Source organism: Terrapene carolina, unplaced genomic scaffold, assembly GCF_002925995.2.
Source record: "Terrapene carolina triunguis isolate 2854851 unplaced genomic scaffold, T_m_triunguis-2.0 Scaffold192, whole genome shotgun sequence".
In the NCBI taxonomy this organism is placed as follows: Eukaryota; Metazoa; Chordata; order Testudines; family Emydidae; genus Terrapene; species Terrapene triunguis.
This window is the reverse complement of record NW_020664543.1, coordinates 7,912,728-7,932,225: the sequence shown is the minus strand read 5'-3', so window position 1 is coordinate 7,932,225 and position 19,498 is coordinate 7,912,728. Positions and strand designations below refer to the sequence as shown.

General features: G+C 43.0%; 1 protein-coding gene across 2 annotated transcripts in view; it reads right to left on the bottom strand.

Moving 5' to 3' along the window:
• The window catches only part of PITPNC1 (phosphatidylinositol transfer protein cytoplasmic 1), a 178,295-nt gene that overhangs the window by 9,882 nt on the left and 148,915 nt on the right, over window positions 1-19,498 (bottom strand). For both annotated transcript variants that reach the window (XM_026654476.1, XM_026654477.1), the window contains exons 7-8: window positions 6,713-6,868; window positions 4,893-4,956 (exon numbers count right to left, since the gene is read on the bottom strand). In XM_026654476.1, coding sequence (XP_026510261.1) covers window positions 4,893-4,956; window positions 6,713-6,868 — 220 coding nt within the window. The remainder of the gene's footprint in view (window positions 1-4,892; window positions 4,957-6,712; window positions 6,869-19,498) is intronic.

The following is a 19,498-nucleotide window of genomic DNA, read 5'->3' as shown; positions in this document are numbered from 1 at the left end:
CCCCTGACTGTCCCCCTCAGAACCTCCGACCCATCCAACTCCCCCTGCTCCTTGTCCCCGACCGCCCCCTCCCTCCCGGAACCCCCCACCCCTAACCGCCCCCCCCCCGGGACCCTCCCGCCTATCCAATCCCCCTGCTCCCTGTCCCCTGACTGCCCCACCCCCTATCCACACCCCTGCCCTCTGAAAGGCCCCCCTGGACTCCCTGCCCCTTATCCAGCCCCCCCGCTCCCCGCTCCCTTACCATGCTGCTCAGAGCAGCAGGACTGGCAGCTGCGCCGCTCGGCCGGAGCCAGCCCCGCTGCCGCACTGCCCAGCAGGAGCTTGCAGCCCCCCACCCAGAGCGCTGGTGGCACGGGGAGCTGAGGCTGCGGGGGAGAGGGGACATCAGGGGCGGGGTTGGGGGCTAGCCTCCCCAGCCAGGAGCTCAAGGGCTGGGCAGGACAGATAGTTTGCCCACCTCTGTTCTAAGTTGTTCTTCCCCACTTCAGAAACAAGTGGCATAGGTATGTTCTTGGCAGGGCAAAAAGAACTAGTATATATAAAAGGTCTTTGTTCTGATGAATGCATACAAGTACTTCACATTGACTTGAGGGAAGACAGTGCAAGATAAAGAGTAAGCACCAGCGCACATTATTATAGGTAAGAAATGAGAAAAAGATGTGTATGTTATTGTCAGATCTACAGTACAATAAGCAAATTGGTACATTGTTTTTTTTTTTTCAGCACAGCTGCAATGGTTTATTCATTTTGAGTCTGTCCTCTCCTGAACAATGTACAAGAACGTGAATTTATTGACTGAAAAACAATTCACTTGAAAATTTAGACTCAGTACTATAGAATACCATCATAGTTATAAATATGGATTTAGCCAGCACTTTTCATTGAAATGCATGGTTCTTTATTTTCAGGCACGCTTTGCCAGAAAACTATAAAAAGAGATCTGAAAAATAATCTCAAGGTACAGGCATGAAAATTCAGAGGAAGGCAAGACTTGAGATTTTAGCTAGCTCTGAATCCTCATTTGGAACAAAAGTAATAAGAAGCAAATTCTGTGTCCCATTGTGAATTCATACTAGAAAATTTGATTTTGTTCATTTTATTCAGCTTTGTAAATGTAATGAGCTAAATTCATCCCCGGTGTGACACCACTGACTCCAGCAAATTTACATCAAGGATTAATTTGGTCCAACTTTTTAAAATGATGGCTTAACCAGTGCTTTACTCCTCTACTTTTCAGCATGACAGGACTCTCATGTGTAATTTACATGTAACTGGCATTTGTTAGCTTGGATTTCTTGTTGTGCAGTGGGACCCTGTGGGCACATGTGCTGTGAAGGGTGGGAGTAGAGGAAAGGGACACACAGGCCTCCCTGGCCAAAGATGATTAGGGAAGATCTAAAAATGAAGGACCTCAACACCTACAGCAGCCGGTAACCCAGGCAAACTATGCCCTTGGAAGCATTGCAGGGATAAGATCTTCATTAGCATGTGCTCTTCTGGACTCATCCTCCAATGCATAGACTCATGATCTGTCAAGTAAATCTTATTTCTCAAGCAGGCATGTTCTATGGCTTCAGGGAGAGAAATCTTACTCCTTTTCATGAATAGGTTCTATTGATTCCCTTGTACAGTACTTCAGATTGATAGTCTACCAGAGCCCATTTCACACTGTTGTCATTTTTTGAAGATCAAGACACTGATCATATTTTGCAATCTTCTGCATCAATAGGGGTATCTTTTTGATGTGAAAATTTATATTCTTCTCCTTGGCAACTGAACAGACTATGCCCCTTTTGCCCTGGTGTAAGAGCGTATAATGGAGCTAACAACACATAATGTGGAAGCAAGGACTATCCAAAGCATAGGTGGACTCTTCTGAAGTTGTTCTCCTGGCATAAGTTAAATCCCCCAGAAATGATGCATTACACACTGGCTAAAGCTGCTTCTCTGAAGCTGATTCCCATATAAATGAATCCATTCACATTCTCTTATGTAACGGGAGCAGAGGAATTCCTCAGTCTCTATTTGCAATTTGTGCTGAAGATCATCACTAGCCAAAACACTGGCAGATACAACTATGTGGTCATGCAACTTGGATGTTCTTCTTGAGCATACCTGTCTGATTGCGCAAAAAATGTCCATAGAAATGCCCTCTACATAGTGTATGAACAAAAATGAAAAACAAGGAGCTGAAAATAATGACTTAATTTTTGTTTAATTGTCTACACTGAGCCAAACATATAAAAATACAAGTGTTTCAGCAGTGTCTTCCCCACTCTGCTTATGTAAATCAAGTATTTGTGAGTACGACCTATTGCATAAACAGCGCTACACATTTTAAGCAACAGTCCAAGCTACTGAAGGAACAACAAAATATGCATTAAGTTGCTTGTTACTGTCTATCTATCTATCTATCCAGGAAACAAGATAAAACAGGAGATAGAATAAAAGCATCACATGGAATCACTATAAAACATAGCCTAAGGAAACAAAAGAGTATGAATTTCATTAGAAAAGAAACCTGAAAGTCAGAGATAAGCTAAACTAATATTGGGAAGTGGTTATTTTCATTTGTAGCTAGGGGACACTGTCTGAACACAGATACTGTGTCTTTTACAAAACGTATGGATACTGATCATGGAATACGGATTTGTGGAAGTGTGGGACATACACCGTATGAGGACGTAAAGCTTGTTCTCATTTGATTAAAGATGCAGAATCCTCTTACTAGTTTATGAGTGTCCCTAAATTAAAAAACACAGAAGAAAAATAAAAGATCGATTTCCAGTCTGCCAGCATTTTTATGGCCTATGTACCACAGCACATATTTCCTCGTGCTTTATCAAATCTGTACAATAAAATAAGTTGTGATTTTAAAAGGAAATTCTTCTCTAATTTCTAATAATCAGTAGCCCAGATTATTGCCACATCTTTATCTGGTGTAAATTGGTATACTTTCACTGAAGTCAAAATAGCTATTCCACTTTACACCAACTGAAGATTTTTGATTGGACTTCTAGGTAACAGAATATTTCTGAGCACTGAAGAGAGATAAACATCATATCTGCACTATTGAGATTATACTGGCATAGCTATGCCTGCATAGCCCCATTGTGTAGATGCAGCCTACGCTGACAGAAGGTTAGGAACACCACCTCCCCAAATGAAGATAGGGCTTGTCTACACTTGAAACGCTAAAGTGCCACAGCTGAATTGCTGCAGCTGCACAGCTGTAGTGCTTCAGTGTAGACACTACCTATGCTGACAGAAGGGGTTCTCCCATCGGCGTAGATAATCCACCTCCCCATCAACCTAGCGCTGTCTACACTGGCGGTTAGGTCGGCTTAACTGTGCTGCTCAGAGGTGTGGATTTTTCACACTCCTGAGCAACGAAGTTAAGCCACCTTAATTTTCTAGTGTAGACCAGAGGCAGATCTACACTACAAATTTACATTGGCACATGTAGCATGTCTGATGAAGATGCTCTAAGTCGATGGGAGAGAGCTCTCCCATTGGCATAATAACTTCCACTTCTACGAGAGGTCATAGGTATGTCGGCCGGAGAAGCTCTCCTGCTGACATAGTGCTGTCTACACGGGGGGTTAAGGTCACTATAATTTTTTCAACACCCCTGAGCGACATACTTATATTGAAGTAAGTATGTTGTGTAGACCAAGCCCAAGTCTTAGCTATGTCGACGGAGGCCCTTTTCCATCGACATAGCTGTGTCTACAACGGGGGAAATCTATGCTGATCGGGGTGAGGTTTTTTCACATGCCTGACTGATGTAGCTGTGCTGATATAACTTTTCAGTGTAGACCAGGCCTTAGAATCTCTAAAGATTATTCATTAAAAGTTTAAGGCAGTATTCCCTTGAACCTCAAAGTGGTTTTATCTATCTTTGTCTCTTTTAAATACATTTCTAAATTGCAATTCTATATTACAAGAATGTTTTAGAAACTGATCTACAAATATCTGGGATAATACATACCCTTTATTGAAATAGTATGTATATGGCAAAATACCTGTGTGTTTATTGTGCAATAAAATGTCATCAACTAGATGTTGAAATTACCCTGTAAAATTCAAAGTGCCCATTTCTACAGCTGAAGCATGGATTCCGTGGGAGTTGTGTATGCAGCCACTGTTGAATCAGAGCCTGTGGGTTTTCAATTGGAGCTATTACATTTATATTTGTTTTTCAAACAGGAACTTTTAGTTCTGGTTTTTATTACATTTTATATTAAATAGTTTAAAACCCATCCTGAAAAGTTGAAATTGTGTTGGAAATAACATGGGCCAAGACCTTGGAGATGATTGCACATTAGTGCTATGAAAGCAGCATTAATATGGGCTTGTATTCAAACCTATGCACTGTCTTTCATGTAGATTTTTTCACAGAATATCAGGGTTGGAAGGGACCTCAGGAGGTCATCTAGTCCAACCCCCTGCTCAAGGCAGGACCAATCCCCAGACAGATTTTTACCCCAGTTCCTCAAATGACGCCCTCAAGGATTGAACTCACATCACAACCCTGGGTTTAGCAGGCCAATGCTCAAACCACTGAGCTATCCCTCCCCCCAGTTAGTATTATCTTGACGGGGCAGCACTAAACTGCCGAAAATGTGGTGTGTCTGGAACTGTGGCATATGCTCTAAAATACATGGACCATACACCCTGCTCCCACCTCCTGAATGCACCTTCCCCACCAGTAGCTATTGTGGCATAAGCTTACGTGTAGAGTGAGGGGTGAAATAAGACCCTATATATTTTGGGCCTCATCCAACGTCCATTAAAGCCAATAGGAGTCTTTCAATTTATTTCAATGGCTTTTCCATCAGGCCCTTTCCAAGGCTATTTTGTAAGTTAATTTTGTGAAGATGACTTACCATACCACTCATCAACCCATGCAAAAGCCTGTCGGTGACCAATCATTAATATATCTCTGACCACCTGTGAAATAAGAAAAAAAGGTTTAAAGTATCTTGTGTAGTAAAACATTATAGAAAAATAAACTATAGTAACATCATGGTCTCTCTATAGGGTAGAAGGACATAAACACCCTGAACTTTGAGACTCTACACTGATCCATGGTGACATACACAAGAAGGGGACATTTGGGAACTGTACAATGAATATATTAATATTTGGGCAAGTAGACTGGAACTCCTTTCCCGTCTATCTTAAAATGGAACCTGTTAATTCTTTTCACATATGAGAGGTCAATAACCTTCCAAAATCCTACCAATGTCTGGACATTAAAATACCTGGAGAAGACCATTTGATAATTGTATCATTAATGAATTAATAGTTGGACAAGTGGAATGGATAACTTTCCCACCACTTGTAAAAGCTGTAAGATAACCTGGATGTTGTTATTCTGTGAAGGTTACTCATTTCTAATAACAGATTTTTAAAAAATCTTTGAAAAAAATATAATATACAAAACTTTGGTAGGAGAATATATAGAAAATCCTATCCAAAAAGCATGAGTCAAAACCTTTATGAAAAATTTAGGCATTTTTCAATAAAAAAAAGAGATTGAATTTGCAGAATAGGAGAAGTGTTTGCAACTGTGACTTTATCATCTTGGAACTCTGTACATGCCCTGAGATATCTGGTTTGAGAAGAAGGAACCACACATCCAGTGAAAATGAACAATAATATACACTTGAGAGTGAAGCATGCTAAACTTCAGGAAATCAAATGAATGGTGCAAAAGGCATCAGAACTATTGCAGTAAGTCTAACTCAGTTGTGTAGAAACTATCATTCAGTGATATCTTAATATTACGCTAACGGTCCAATTCTGATCTCGTTTACACTGGTTTCTTACTGGTGTAGCTCTTGTGACTTCAGAGGAGACACTCTTGATTTACATCAGTGAGACTGAGGTTAGAATGAGACTCTAAATCTAAGGAGTGGGCTGAGACTGCCACGGTTTTTGTTCTTAGTATTATGAAATTGGCAGATTAGCATAATGAGAATTTAATAAGCTTTTACTGCATCCAGATAGCTAACCATTAAAGCCAATAGAGCTGTCAAACTGAAGTACCCGTTTGGCCTCACGTTCTGCTCTCTCAGTACATTGGGAGTAGCTACACTGATGTCAATGGTGTAAAATCAGAGTGAGTGAGGTCAGAGTCAGACCCACAGTGTTTCTTTAATTGTGGTAACATTAAATGAACTGCTGATAAAGTGCAATACAGACTTTAAAAGCTTCAAGTAATGAAATGACAGGAAAAAAATATTTCAGTCTAGAAACACTGTATTGTATTCATCTAACAGTTCAGAATTGTTATGATAAAGCTGTTGTCATTGGCACAAATATTATTTTACCAGCAATGGAGGTCTCTTGGGAAAGGATGTTGTTAGTTCTGCCCACATAAGGATCACAGCACTGGAGATGTTATTGCTGGCTGTACTCAGAGATGGGCGAAAAACTAAGCCTTGGATCTGAATAACTCGAGCCTTTGGGGAAGTTTGTATCCAGAGATTAATTTTACAGCTAGGCCTCTTCTCTTTAATTGACAGATGAAACCCCCAGATCCAATCGCCCTTGAATGTTAAGGAGGTTTGGAACCAGATATAAACCTGAACTCCCTGGCTCAGACCCATCTCTAGTCCTATTCATGTGCAGGTCAGGATAATGCTCTAGTTCCACTTGTGCTCTAGCCCTTCTCCTGTGCAGGATAACAGCATTCACTGACCTTATGTACAAATTGTTCTACTCTAGTTTGAAGTCCCCAGACTTCAAATTTCACAGTCACCAGTTTGTAGGAGCACATGATCGGCTGGTGTGTCTCCCTCCAGCCTTCTTTTAAGAGGCCTCTCCCCGTCTTCTCTGACTTGAAATGTTTAGGATCCTGCAAAGCAAGGAGAACCATGATTGAAAAACCTTGGCTGAGAAGTCCCCATTTGTTAGCTTGTTAATGCATCTGTTTTAAGGCACAGTGGAATCATGCTAATAAACACTAAGTAAAAATAACACAATTTGCTAAATGAATGGCAGGATATAAGATACATGAGGCCAAATACTAGTCTGTTACCCAACAGCCAGTGCACTGATGGGAGCAGTAGAAACTTGGCGATGCTGTGAAGCTCATTTGGCACAAAAGACATTGTGCCATGGCAGGGCATGATGCTACAGGTCATTCTAGTACAATGCATTATGAGGCACTGTTTATTGCTCAAGGAGCAACAGGTCTATTTCCAATGAGACCTGCTAGCGTATTCTATAGTTGGCAGTATACATACACAACTGACTGTGGTCCAGCCACACCTCTATTCCTGACAACCATCTCTCTTTTGGTATATCACACCCACAGAACATGGCAGATCTGCCAGCACACTCTTGTGGGTTATCGAAGGGTGTCAGCTGGACAGCCCCTTTGCATGCATCACTACTGCTGAGAAGATCTGTGGCTGAGAAGATCTGTGGCTGACTGCACTCTTCCTCTTCCATACCCACTGCAGGAGTTAGCTCAGTGTAATGCACTAAAGTGAAAATGCAGGGAGTTACTCAACCTGGAGTAGCAAGGGAGCCAGATGGGATGACTCCTGTTGAATCTCATCCTTAGCTATAAACCAATTAACTATTGGAAGTGTAAAGTAAATGTAATGGCAGGGGAAAATATCCAACGTGGTTTTTTTTAAAATTACAAAAACTCTCATACAGATCATGTATAAAGAAACTAGAGAAGGGAAAGCAGAGATTCCATTGTGCTGTATGTCTGCACTTTAGAGCTGGCATGCTAAAAATCAAATGTGTAGTTGTGACAGTGCAAGTGGCAGGAGGGTCTAGCTGCCCCAAGTATGTACCTGTCTGAGACACTAGGCACATATTCATGTTGGCTAGTGCCTTCTGCCATTCACATCACTGTGGCTATGCTCTATTTTTAGCACACTAGCTCAATCAGTTAGCATGGGTAGATTGCTTCGATTTGGGAAGTACACCCCCCAGTTTGAAGACACTGTATACGTAAATCCTGCCTGCATTTTATTTTGGGACCGTCTCTGCACATCATTTGGATGGAAAATAAACAGAAAAAAGTCAAGGGTAAAAAAACAAAAACAAAAAAAAAAACAACAACACAGCCAAGCTTCATTATCAATGTGTTGGAAGCAGAGTTACTCACCTGTGTGCTCCTTTATGAATTTATCAAAGGCCTTATCTACTGCCTTAGACCTTGTGTATTCATTTATAACTGTGTAAAGTGAATGCAAAGAAGCCATAAAATGCTACAATCCTGATTTGGTAGCATTTTACATGCACTTTGCGCAGGTGTCAATGACAACACAAGTCATGAGGGCAGTGAAGAATCAGGGTCCTAATGTTCAAACCAACTGGGAGCATTGGAAAATTATAAAGAACTCTGTCTCTGAGGTTGAGGAAGCAAGTTAGATACATTTTAAGCCTATGAGAGAACTACATTATGGTTATAATCAGCAGATGGTAAAGTGTACATCATCTGTTTGAAGGGCTTGACAAAGCTATTGTAAATTCTAAACTAACTTGTATATTACTGATTGAGCATATATGATTGTGTGTATATATATCTCCTCAATGTTTCACTCTATATGCATCCGAAGAAGTGGGTTGTAGCCCACGAAAGCTTATGCTCTAATAAATTTGTTAGTCTCTAAGGTGCCACAAGTACTCCTGTTCTGATTGAGCATGAAACTTTACCAAGTTGGAACCTCCAGTAACAGCTCAATCATGGTACCTTTGGACAAATCCCTGAAGGGACTGTAATTTCAACATCAGCTATTTGATTTTCCAGTAAGTCAAGGAAAGCCAAGAAGTATGATACTAAATATATTGTTTGATGGGGCAGTGAAGCCAAGGCAATTGCTATTGAAAGCAAAGACATTACATCCAGTCTTGATTCTTAAAATGAAATAGCTTTCCAGGTTCTCAAAACTCATTGCACATGTAATAAACTGCATTTTAAAAATAGGGATGTTTTGGAGATATGGTCATGAGAAGACAGCCAACTTGTCTTCAGGGTTTATTTTAAACAACACAAAAGGATGCCCTTGGTTTAGGTAGGATAGAAAAGAAACACTTAGGCTACGTCTTCACTACAGGGGGGGGATCGATTTAAGATACGCAAATTCAGCTACGCGAATAGCGTAGCTGAATTCGACGTATCGCAGCCAACTTACCCCGCTGTGAGGATGGCGGCAAAATCGACCTCCGCGGCTTCCCATCGACGGCGCTTACTCCCACCTTCGCTGGTGGAGTAAGAGCGTCGATTCGGGGATCGATTGTCGCGTCCTGACGGGACGCGATAAATCGATCCCCGAGAGGTCGATTTCTACGCGCCGATTCAGGCGGGTAGTGTAGACCTAGCCTCAGAGATTAGTTGCTGTTTATTTGCATTAGTTTGTTAATTTCTATTTATCTGGCCTTATGTCGATACCTGCTAATTGCACCTTGTCAATCTTGGACAGGATTTACAGTTCAGTGTTCATTTTCAAATGAACAAGAACAGGGAAGTAATAATGAATTTACAATGCAACTCCTTGAATCTACACTCAAAATCAAGTTCAGCTGTGCCCTACTCCCTGAGACCTTAATCCAGGAAAGCTTGTGCTTAAATCCAGACTATTTAGAAAAACACTTAAATATGCACTTCACTTTAAGCACAAGCTTCAGTGATGTCCTGAATAAGAGGCTGAATAAAGATGAGCTAGGGAAGAGGCAAAATGGTGAGACTACTCTGTTTTTATTTCCTGCCACTCACTGTGAGCTTCTCTCTCACTTGGTGGTATTCTTTTTCTAATGTTTATAGTTAGCCCCAATGACTTGGCTTGTGATTTGATTCATAAACTGAAGCTCAACCATGAACCTTTCTGGTTACCAAGCTCAAATGAAGAGATGTTCTTTCCATCTTTCTGAAAATCATTACTTTCACATCCTTCTCTAAATGTGAGTGCAAATACTCTGCTTTCAACCCTAGAACACCATAAAAAACAAATCAGATCCATCACATGGCAGAGTAACATACCACTTCATATCACAAATCACAGTCACATAATGTTTGCCCGTCTTCTCATTCAATAAAGCTTGACCTCAGCTTGGTCTAGATATTTGAAAAGAACTGTTATATAACTCATAATTGCCTGAAGCAAACAGTTCAATAAAAAAAATGTAAGATGTGAATGTGGAATTCTAGTAGATGGAGCCACGAATTTAGAAACAGTTTACAGCAACAATGTAGAATGATTTCAAATATTCTGGCACAATATGCATGCAGTAAATAAGTATTCTTCTTCGAGTGCTTGTTCACGTCAATTCCAAACAGGTGTGTGTGCACCACACGCACGACAGCAGGAAGATTTTCCCCCTAGCAGTATCCGTAGGGTCGGCCTGGATGCCCCCTGGAGTCGCGCCTTCATGGTGCCCGTTATAGGGCCCTGCCAACCCGACCCCGCCTCAGTTCCTTCTTACTGCCTGTGATGGCTAGCTGGAACTCCCCGTTGCTCTTGCCTCGGCAAGCACATGTTACCAGTGTTTGTGCATAGAGTTTGTTAATGTTAGATAGTGTAGTAGTTTTTTCCTTTGGGGGGGGTCCCCCCCCACCAGTGTTTTTCCCCGGCACCGGGTTATGCCTTGGTCTTTGGGCTTTAAACCATGCTCGGACTGTGGCAGGTTTATGCAAAAAGTGACGCTTTGTGCTTGAAGTGTCTCAGCGAGGGGCATCTTAGAGACAGGTGCAAAATCTGTAGAAGTTTTTGCCCCAGGACTCTTAAAGACAGGGAACAGCACCTCTGAGCGTTGCTTATGGAGGCAGCACTTCGGCCTCAGTCAGAGCCGGGCGCGGCAGATCCGGCTTCAAGCGCCGCATCCTTGGTGTATAGCGCTCCAGTACCGTCTATGCATGAGCCGGTGCCAAAGAAGGACTCTGCTAGAGACCCTCGGCACCGCCATGGCTCCGCCCACAGGCCCCAGACATCGGTGAGGCACCGGTCGCACTCCCCGGTGCCCCACAAAAGGAAAAAGGCTGACAGAGGGTGACTGTGTCACCGACCAGTTGGCCAACAAGCCCCCATCGGGCACCCATTCGGTGGGGATTCCATCGACTCCTGTCCGGGGACGAGTCCAGTCGAGTCTGGACCAGCACTGCTCCCCGGCGCACCGCCACAAGACCTCCAGCTCCCCTCCACACCGGAGGCGTTCGAGGCAGCAGCGGACCTTTTGGCACATATAGCACCACCCTCACCTCCTAAGTGAGAGATCACCAGCACTGGTTCTGGGCCCGGTACATTCCGTGGGCAAACTGGCGATGATGTCAGCCATAAGACCACCAACCCCATTGCATCAGCCTGCGGCACAGGTGACCCGTGTGGGTGAACCGCTCCGGTCCCCCAGTTGATACTGCTATCGCTCCCCTGTGGTCATCACAGTCTGAGACCTCAGAGTTGGAAGTGGAGTCATCATGCTCTAATAGGAGCAGAAGATCCTGCTGCCAGTGCAACTGACAACCCTACCTGGCACCGTGGCTGAGCCAATGGCAGGCTCCTCAGCGGCCCCTCTGGACACCCTGGGCCTATCACCAGAGCTAGGGCTCCAGAGCGGCATCGGTGGCCTCAGCTTCTTTCGGGCCGGGCATCCAGGTGGGGACACACCTGCTGACGTCAATGGTCTCGGCTCCGATGGCACCATCAACGACCGCGGCACCGATCATACCATTGGCAACTGGGGTGATGTTTGCAGCACCGCCCTCGGCACCGATACCAGCACCACTCGTGACGCCAACCGCGGCATTGTTGGAGGCACCTGTCCTGATGCCAACTGTGTCACTGACCATGGCACCGGCCACGGCACCGACCGCAATGCAGCTGCTCCTTGCCCCACGGGACCCCAAGGGGCCGAGGGCAGAGAACAGGCCCCAGTACCGACCAACATCTCATCTCCCTCATCGCTGGATGATGCGGTGATGGGTTCCTCAACCACTCCGGCCTTAGAGGACACTAGGGTCCTTCAGCATCTGCTGAGATGGGTGGTCCAGAACCTTAATATCAAAACTGAGGAGGTGGTGGAGGAGGCCAATCTGATGGTCGACATCCTCTCCCCCCACCCCCCGGGCCATCCTGTATTGCGCTGCCGCTGATTAAAACTTTCAGCGATGCCACTAAGACTCTGTGGCAGACCCCATCCTGGTTGCCTCTGACTGCTAAAAGGCACAGGCGGAGGTTCTGTGTTCCCTCTTGAGGATACGAGCATTTATGCACAGTGTCAGCACACATTGTTAAAGACTTTGGATAAAATATTCAAAAGTGCCTATGTGACTTAGGAGCCTAAATCCCATTTTCAAAAGTGGCATAGGCTCTTACGAGCCTGTGAACTTGCAATAAGACTTAGATTTCTAAGTGCCTAAGTTATTTTTGAAAATGGGATTTAGGAGCCTAAATTGCTTATGTACTTTTGAAATTTTTGCCCTTTATTCCCTTAAGGAATTTTCATGTGGTTTCAGATGATCTCTAGTTCTATATTAGTGGAGAAGAGTAATGTTATAATAAGTTGATGACAACTGCTAATATCTGCTAGTGCTGAGAGTCACATTGTCCCATACATGCAATCTATAGTTTTAAGCCCCAATGATCATTTCGGTTTATGAGGAAGATACAGCAAATGAAGATTTCTCAGTTACTATTTCATGTTTTTAACTATATACTTTGTACTACATCAAATATTATTTTCCAGCTGCAGGATGCCTAGTTCCATGATCAATTTTCTTTTATTAAACATTTTTTCAATTTAGCTATTCTATGGTTCTTATTAGCAGCATGGATGTTTCTTTGATATCAGTGAGTAACTTCCTGCTCTTACTCAACTAAAAGTGGACCATTGCTGATAGCTCTTAAATGAAATGTTCGGGTAGGGTCTGTCTGACCTGGATAACATCTTATTTCCTGTAATACTTCTGGTCCAGGATTTCTCAGGCTGATAAACTAGAAGTTTATCTGCCACATTGGGTTATTGAGTCCAGAAGTTACCTGAAATACTTCTATTTTTATATACTTAAGGCAGGGACTATCTTTTCATTTTGTGTGTATACAGTGCCTAGTATAATGGAGCAGTGGTTCTGATTGGGATTTTTAGACATTACCACATTAAAAATAAATGAAAAATAATATAGGTTTCTACTATTTCTACATATAGTACTATATAAATAATAATTTATTTTCCCCACCCCAGCAAACCTCTAGATAAAAAGTTCCAAATCCACCCCAAGTAACTCCATCAAAGTCAACAGAATGACCCCAGCGATGAATGTGGCTCAATATCCAAGTTTCCCTAGTTTACCAAAGGAAACTAAACAATAAGAACATAAGAACGGCCGTACTGGGTCAGACCAAAGGTCCATCTAGCCCAGTATCCTGTCTACCGACAGTGGCCAATGCCAGGTGCCCCAGAGGGAGTGTACCTAACAGGTAATGATCAAGTGATCTCTCTCCTGCCATCCATCTCCACCCTCTGACAAACAGAGTCTAGGGACACCATTCCTTACCCATCGTGGCTAATAAGCCATTAATGGACTTAACCGCCATGAATTTATCCAGTTCTTTTAAACGCTGTTATAGTCCTAGCCTTCACAACCTCCTCAGGTCAGGAGTTGACTGTGCGCTGTGTGAAGAAGAACTTCCTTTTATTTGTTTTAAACCTGCTGCCCATTCATTTCATTTGCTGGCCCCTAGTTCTTATATTATGGGAACAAGTAAATAACTTTTCCTTATTCACTTTCTCCACATCACTCATGATTTTATATACCTCTATCATATCCCCCCTTAGTCTCCTCTTTTCCAAGCTGAAAAGTCCTAGCCTCTTTAATCTGTCCTCATATGGGACCCTTTCCAAACCCCTAATCATTTTAGTTGCCCTTCTCTGAACCTTTTCTAGTGCCAGTATATCTTTTTTGAGATGAGGAGACCACATCTGTACGCAGTATTCAAGATGTGGGCGTACCATCGATTTATATAAAGGCAATAATATATTCTCCGTCTTATTCTCTATCCCCTTTTTAATGATTCCTAACATCCTGTTTGCTTTTTTGACCGCCTCTGCACACTGCGTGGACATCTTCAGAGAACTATCCACGATGACTCCAAGATCTTTTTCCTGATTTGTTGTAGCTAAATTAGCCCCCACCATATTGTATGTATAGTTGGGGTTATTTTTTCCAATGTGCATTACTTTACATTTATCCCCATAAAATTTCATTTGCCATTTTGTTGCCCAATCACTTAGTTTTGTGAGATCTTTTTGAAGTTCTTCACAGTCTGCTTTGGTCTTAACTATCTTGAGCAGTTTAGTATCATCTGCAAACTTTGCCACCTCACTTTTTACCCCTTTCTCCAGATCATTTATGAATAAGTTGAATAGGATTGGTCCTAGGACTGACCGTTGGGGAACACCACTAGTTACCCCTCTCCATTCTGAGAATTTACCATTAATTCCTACCCTTTGTTCCCTGTCTTTTAACCAGTTCTCAATCCATGAAAGGACCTTCCCTTTTATCCCATGACAACTTAATTTACGTAAGAGCCTTTGGTGAGGGACCTTGTCAAAGGCTTTCTGGAAATCTAAGTACATTATGTCCACTATATCCCCCTTGTCCACATGTTTGTTGACCCCTTCGAAGAACTCTAATAGATTAGTAAGACACGATTTCCCTTTACAGAAACCACGTTGACTTTTGCCCAACAATTTATGTTCTTCTGTGTGTCTGACAATTTTATTCTTTACTATTGTTTCGACTAATTTGCCCGGTACCGACGTTAGACTTACTGGTCTGTAATTGCCGGGATCACCTCTAGAGCCCTTTTTAAATATTGGCGTTACATTAGCTATCTTCCAGTCGTTGGGTACAGAAGCCGATTTAAAGTACAGGTTACAAACCCTAGTTAATAGTTCCGCAATTTCACATTTGAGTTCTTTCAGAACTCTTGGGTGAATGCCATCTGGTCCCGGTGACTTGTTAATGTTAAGTTTATCAATTAATTCCAAAACCTCCTCTAGTGACACTTCAGTCTGTGACAGTTCCTCAGATTTGTCACCTACAAAAGCCGGCTCAGGTTTGGGAATCTTCCTAATGACCATCTAAATTGCTTGACTATCTAAATGCAGATGGGATTTGTGTTTTGCTCAAACCACAACAGTTATCAGGAGGTCACAAAAGGCATTTTGTTCATTTGGAAAGTTAACTCAGCACACAACTAGATTAGTGATGAAGACTCTTCTTAGCTGTTGGTCCACAAACAGGCCACAGATATCTACTGCATTGCTCCTGGCTGAGAATCCTTTTAACAGTGACCACAATGGATGCTCACAGATGGTCTCTTGGGTCTCTTTAATCACGCCCATCTGTTTGAAGGACTAGACATAAATTGGCTGGAGTGCTTAAAGCACAGATGCCAGGTGGTGATAGACCTGGACAGGCAACCTGCATAGCTCAAGAAGTGCCAAATCTTTTATGGGAAATCCTTCCTTTAAGAAAACATTAACATACAGATATCGCATGATGCACCTTTATGAATGAGGGCTGGGAAAGGCAAAGACTGTAGGGAGTATATTTCCATTACGGTAAAATAAAGGGTCAAATCCTAAAGACATTACTCAGCAATTACTCAGTCCTTGCTCAGGCAAGCTGGTATTCAATTCAGTGGGAGTTTTGCCTGTTTGAGGACTGAGTAAAAAACTGAGTAATGTGGCCAAAGGAGCACAGCTCTAGTAAGAAGGGGAAGAATTGTGAGTCTAATTTTTTGTCCATACCCCTGAAAATTTATCCCAGGGTTTGTCTCACACCTGGGAAAGGTGCAAGTGCTTTACAGAGGAGAGTATCTATCTGTCTTCGGTTGTAGTTCTGTTGCTCTCATCGCTGTAGTATCTAAGGGCCTGATCCAAAGTCCTTTGAAGTCATTAGAAATCTTTCTGTTGAATTCAGTGGGCTTTGAATCAGGCCACAAGTAATGAGTACTGTTCCAGATGCTTTGAATCAAATTTTCAAAAAATGTTCAGCTTCCATTCTGGGGGTGTAGTTTGTTCCTGCAATTGTGTTGCTCTTGTAAATCTGAGGACCAGCTCCTCCAGCTACCTGATGGAGAGCAGAAATCAGGTTGCAGAAGAGCCAAGTATTCTGATTTGCATTCACAGTCCATTTTGCAATCACAAATTGCATCTGCAAAAAGGTGGCCAGGTCTGGCCTTTTGAAAAATATTCCTCTTTGTATAAAAGGAGGCCACGGAGGGAGGGCCCAGGTTACCTGCCTGGCCTCCTCAAATTTGAATGGCATTGCAACTGCATGTGCCAGATTGCAATGCCACTTATTCTGATGGACGATGACAGGTCCAAATGCGAGTGACATTGTTGTCCTGAGTGCTAGGTTGCAATGTCATTCACTCAAATTTGGTCCAAACCACCCCTCTGTCATGCCAGGTGGGAAGGGGCTCTGCTGTTACGCTACCCCACTCTGGTCAAGAGGGGGCCCTGGCTCCTTGGTCTAATAATATTAATAGCAACCTTACTAGTGTTCATTACCCAGGCTATCCAGAGAGCTAGCTGAGCAAAGTATGTTCTACCAGATTGCTTACACTGTCAGTTTGGCTTACAAAAGATAATAGTTGACCAGGAAAATGTCTTGCTATTGGAATGAGCAGTTTTTAATCAATATTAAATTAAGCAGATACAAATCAAACAGAATTCTTTTCAGTTCTTCAGGCAATCATTCCTGCCTGTATGACATTTTCATAATGCACCATCCTAAAATATAGACAACGGGTAATAGTTTCAAAAGTGCTTAAGTGACCTAGGAGCCTAAATCCCATTTTCAAAAGCACCAAAATTGATTTTCAAAAGTCCCATTGATTTTCAGAAGGACTTAGGCTCCTAAGTGACCAAGGCACTTTAGAAACTGGGAGTTAGATGCTTTTGAAAACTATACCCCCGGTGACTAAATGCAGGGAATGTTGTGATGAACTACAGATCTTTTGCACCTGGGCTTCAGGTGCTTTTTCACTAAGTGTGCTCAATATTCACGTTTCTCACATGCGGCCACTAGGGACTTTTCTTGCAGCCTCCTGGGCTCTGATTGGAGGGTGGAGCAAAGTAACAGCCCCTCCCCCTCCCTGTTGCTCCTGGATGCACCGCCTTGGTCTTGGTTGCTGGGGCCGCCAGCAGGAGTTGGGTCCTGCCCCCATCTGGAGATACCTAGTTCACACCGCTGTAGGAGCAGGCAGCCAATGAGTTCCCCACCTTCCCAGGTGCAGTGGGGCTCAGGCTTTGGGCTTCAGCCCTGGGGTGGTGGAGCGGCAGGCTCCATCCATGGGGCTTTGGGCTCCAGCCCTGGGCTCTGGCTGTGTGGTGGCAGGCCCCAGGCTCCAGCCACATGGCTTCGGGCTCCATCCCCGGGCCCTATCCCCCGGCCATGGGGCTTCAGGGTGTGGCCACGGGGCTTCGGGCTCCAGCCCCCTGCTGCCTCCCCTGACCCCCCATTGCCCCTGGTCCCCGCTGCCTCCCCCAAACCCCCATCCAGGGCTTAATTTGTCCCCAGGCTTGCCTGGGCTGAGTAAGCCTGTTGTGAAAAGTGATATTAATAAACATACAGGTATCACTTTTCACAACAGACTTGCTAGTAGCAATAAATAAATTACAATGATTTGGATGTGTATATGTGCATATTTATTTGCTTTGCCTAAAGCTAGTTAAGTATTTTAGGAAAAAGTATGAGAGCAGCCACCAGCAGGAGCTGATGACCGCACTCTGAGGCCACCAAAAAATTTGTCCTGAGAACCCCTAACTTACCTTTCTGTTTTCCAAAAGGAGTGCTCGTCTCATTCAGAAAAATCAGGAATTCATCTGAATATTTCTTAGGGCACTACAGAGAATCTCTTTTCCAAATGTAATTAGAAATGGATTTAAAATACTCCTTGAAAGGGGGACAATCATTACACTCTTGGATCCATGTATTTTGTATCCTAGTGTAAATCAAGCACAGAGGCAGCAATATTTTTGCTTTGTTAGCACTTGATACCTAAAGTGCTGTTTTTAGAGCACTTTGTACTTGGCAATACAATGTACTGCAAACACAGAGCAATTTGTGCCTTTCCCTAGCAAAATGACTTTATCAGATGAGCATGCCTCATAAATTATATCTGACAAGCATTGAGAGAGGTGGGGAAGGATTTTCTAAACCATCCATATACTTTGGTTGATGAATGTTCTAGAAAGGACCACACTGAGGCACTGAATTCTGAATGCTATGTTTGACCTAAGGTTAAATGATTAGAGGACTTCAGTGTTTAAGGGAACAAGGCTCATACAAAGGCTTTGCTGTGCTGAAGTACACTGTGCAATTTTTGGACTAAAGAATACTTTGCTATTCGTAAAAAATAAATCCCAGATTTCTGTGGGAGTTCACCTCAAAAGACAGTTACAAAGCTTTCACTCATCATTAACTCGCAAAGTTGTCATGGCCAGATCAACCCAATAAAACACACACGGCTACATTCTGATCTTAAGACATTAAATGGTAGGGTTAGGAATATGAAGGGCAGACAACATTTTAAGGCCACCATTCCAATCCCATTGAAGACAGTTGAGTAGTACTGGTGTAATAGAGCAGGCCTTAAAATGTTGTCTGTTCTCTTACGTTCTTAACTTTTAGTTCCCATGGCAAGAGTAAAGTGACTTATCAGCAACAGCTCAGGGGAGGGATTACAGGTTAATTCAGTTAAATCTAAACAAGACACTTCTCTGAAACTAAATTCTTGCACTGGCTGTCAGGAAGACATCAGATCTAGTTTAGGTTTTGCTATTTACCTACAAGTCTTTATATTCAAGATTATCCCCGGCCCTTGCCAATGCACCAATCCTGACCTGCAGCAGCCAGTGCTGGGCCTATATGGCTTTGTCAGCTCTGTACTAGAAACACTCCTCCTAGTCTACTCTTGGGGCTCTCTTGAACATTAATTGCTCTCCCAGCGCTCCTGGTAATCCACCTCCATGAGTGGATTAGCTCTCAGCGTTCAGAGCCTGTTTACACTAGCGCTTTAAAGCGCTCAGACTTGCTGCGCTCAGGGGGGTGATTTTTCACACCCATAGCCAGCAAGTTAGAGCGCTATAAAATGTAAGTGAAGACAAGCCCTTAGTCTCCAGAAGTGAAAGGGCAGTGGGCTAACACTGCACCTTTTTATCCTCCTACAGGTGGCTTTTTGGATGCCTCAAGACAAAGATTCTTTCTGGTGCGCGGATTCTTTTTCTTAAACTCCTACCAGTGAACATTCTACCGACAGATATTTGACATGAAGTAAATTTTTTTTTTAGTCCTAAACTAAAGATCAATTTGTTTGATCTAGCATTTCAGAACTAATTCTTTGTGATTGTATTTTGAATGATGTGACCTGGCATTTCATCAACAGCTGTGAGGGGTAGGCTTTGGATTTCAGACGATATGTACAGTGCTCCAGAAGGCTATGTCAATGCAAACTCC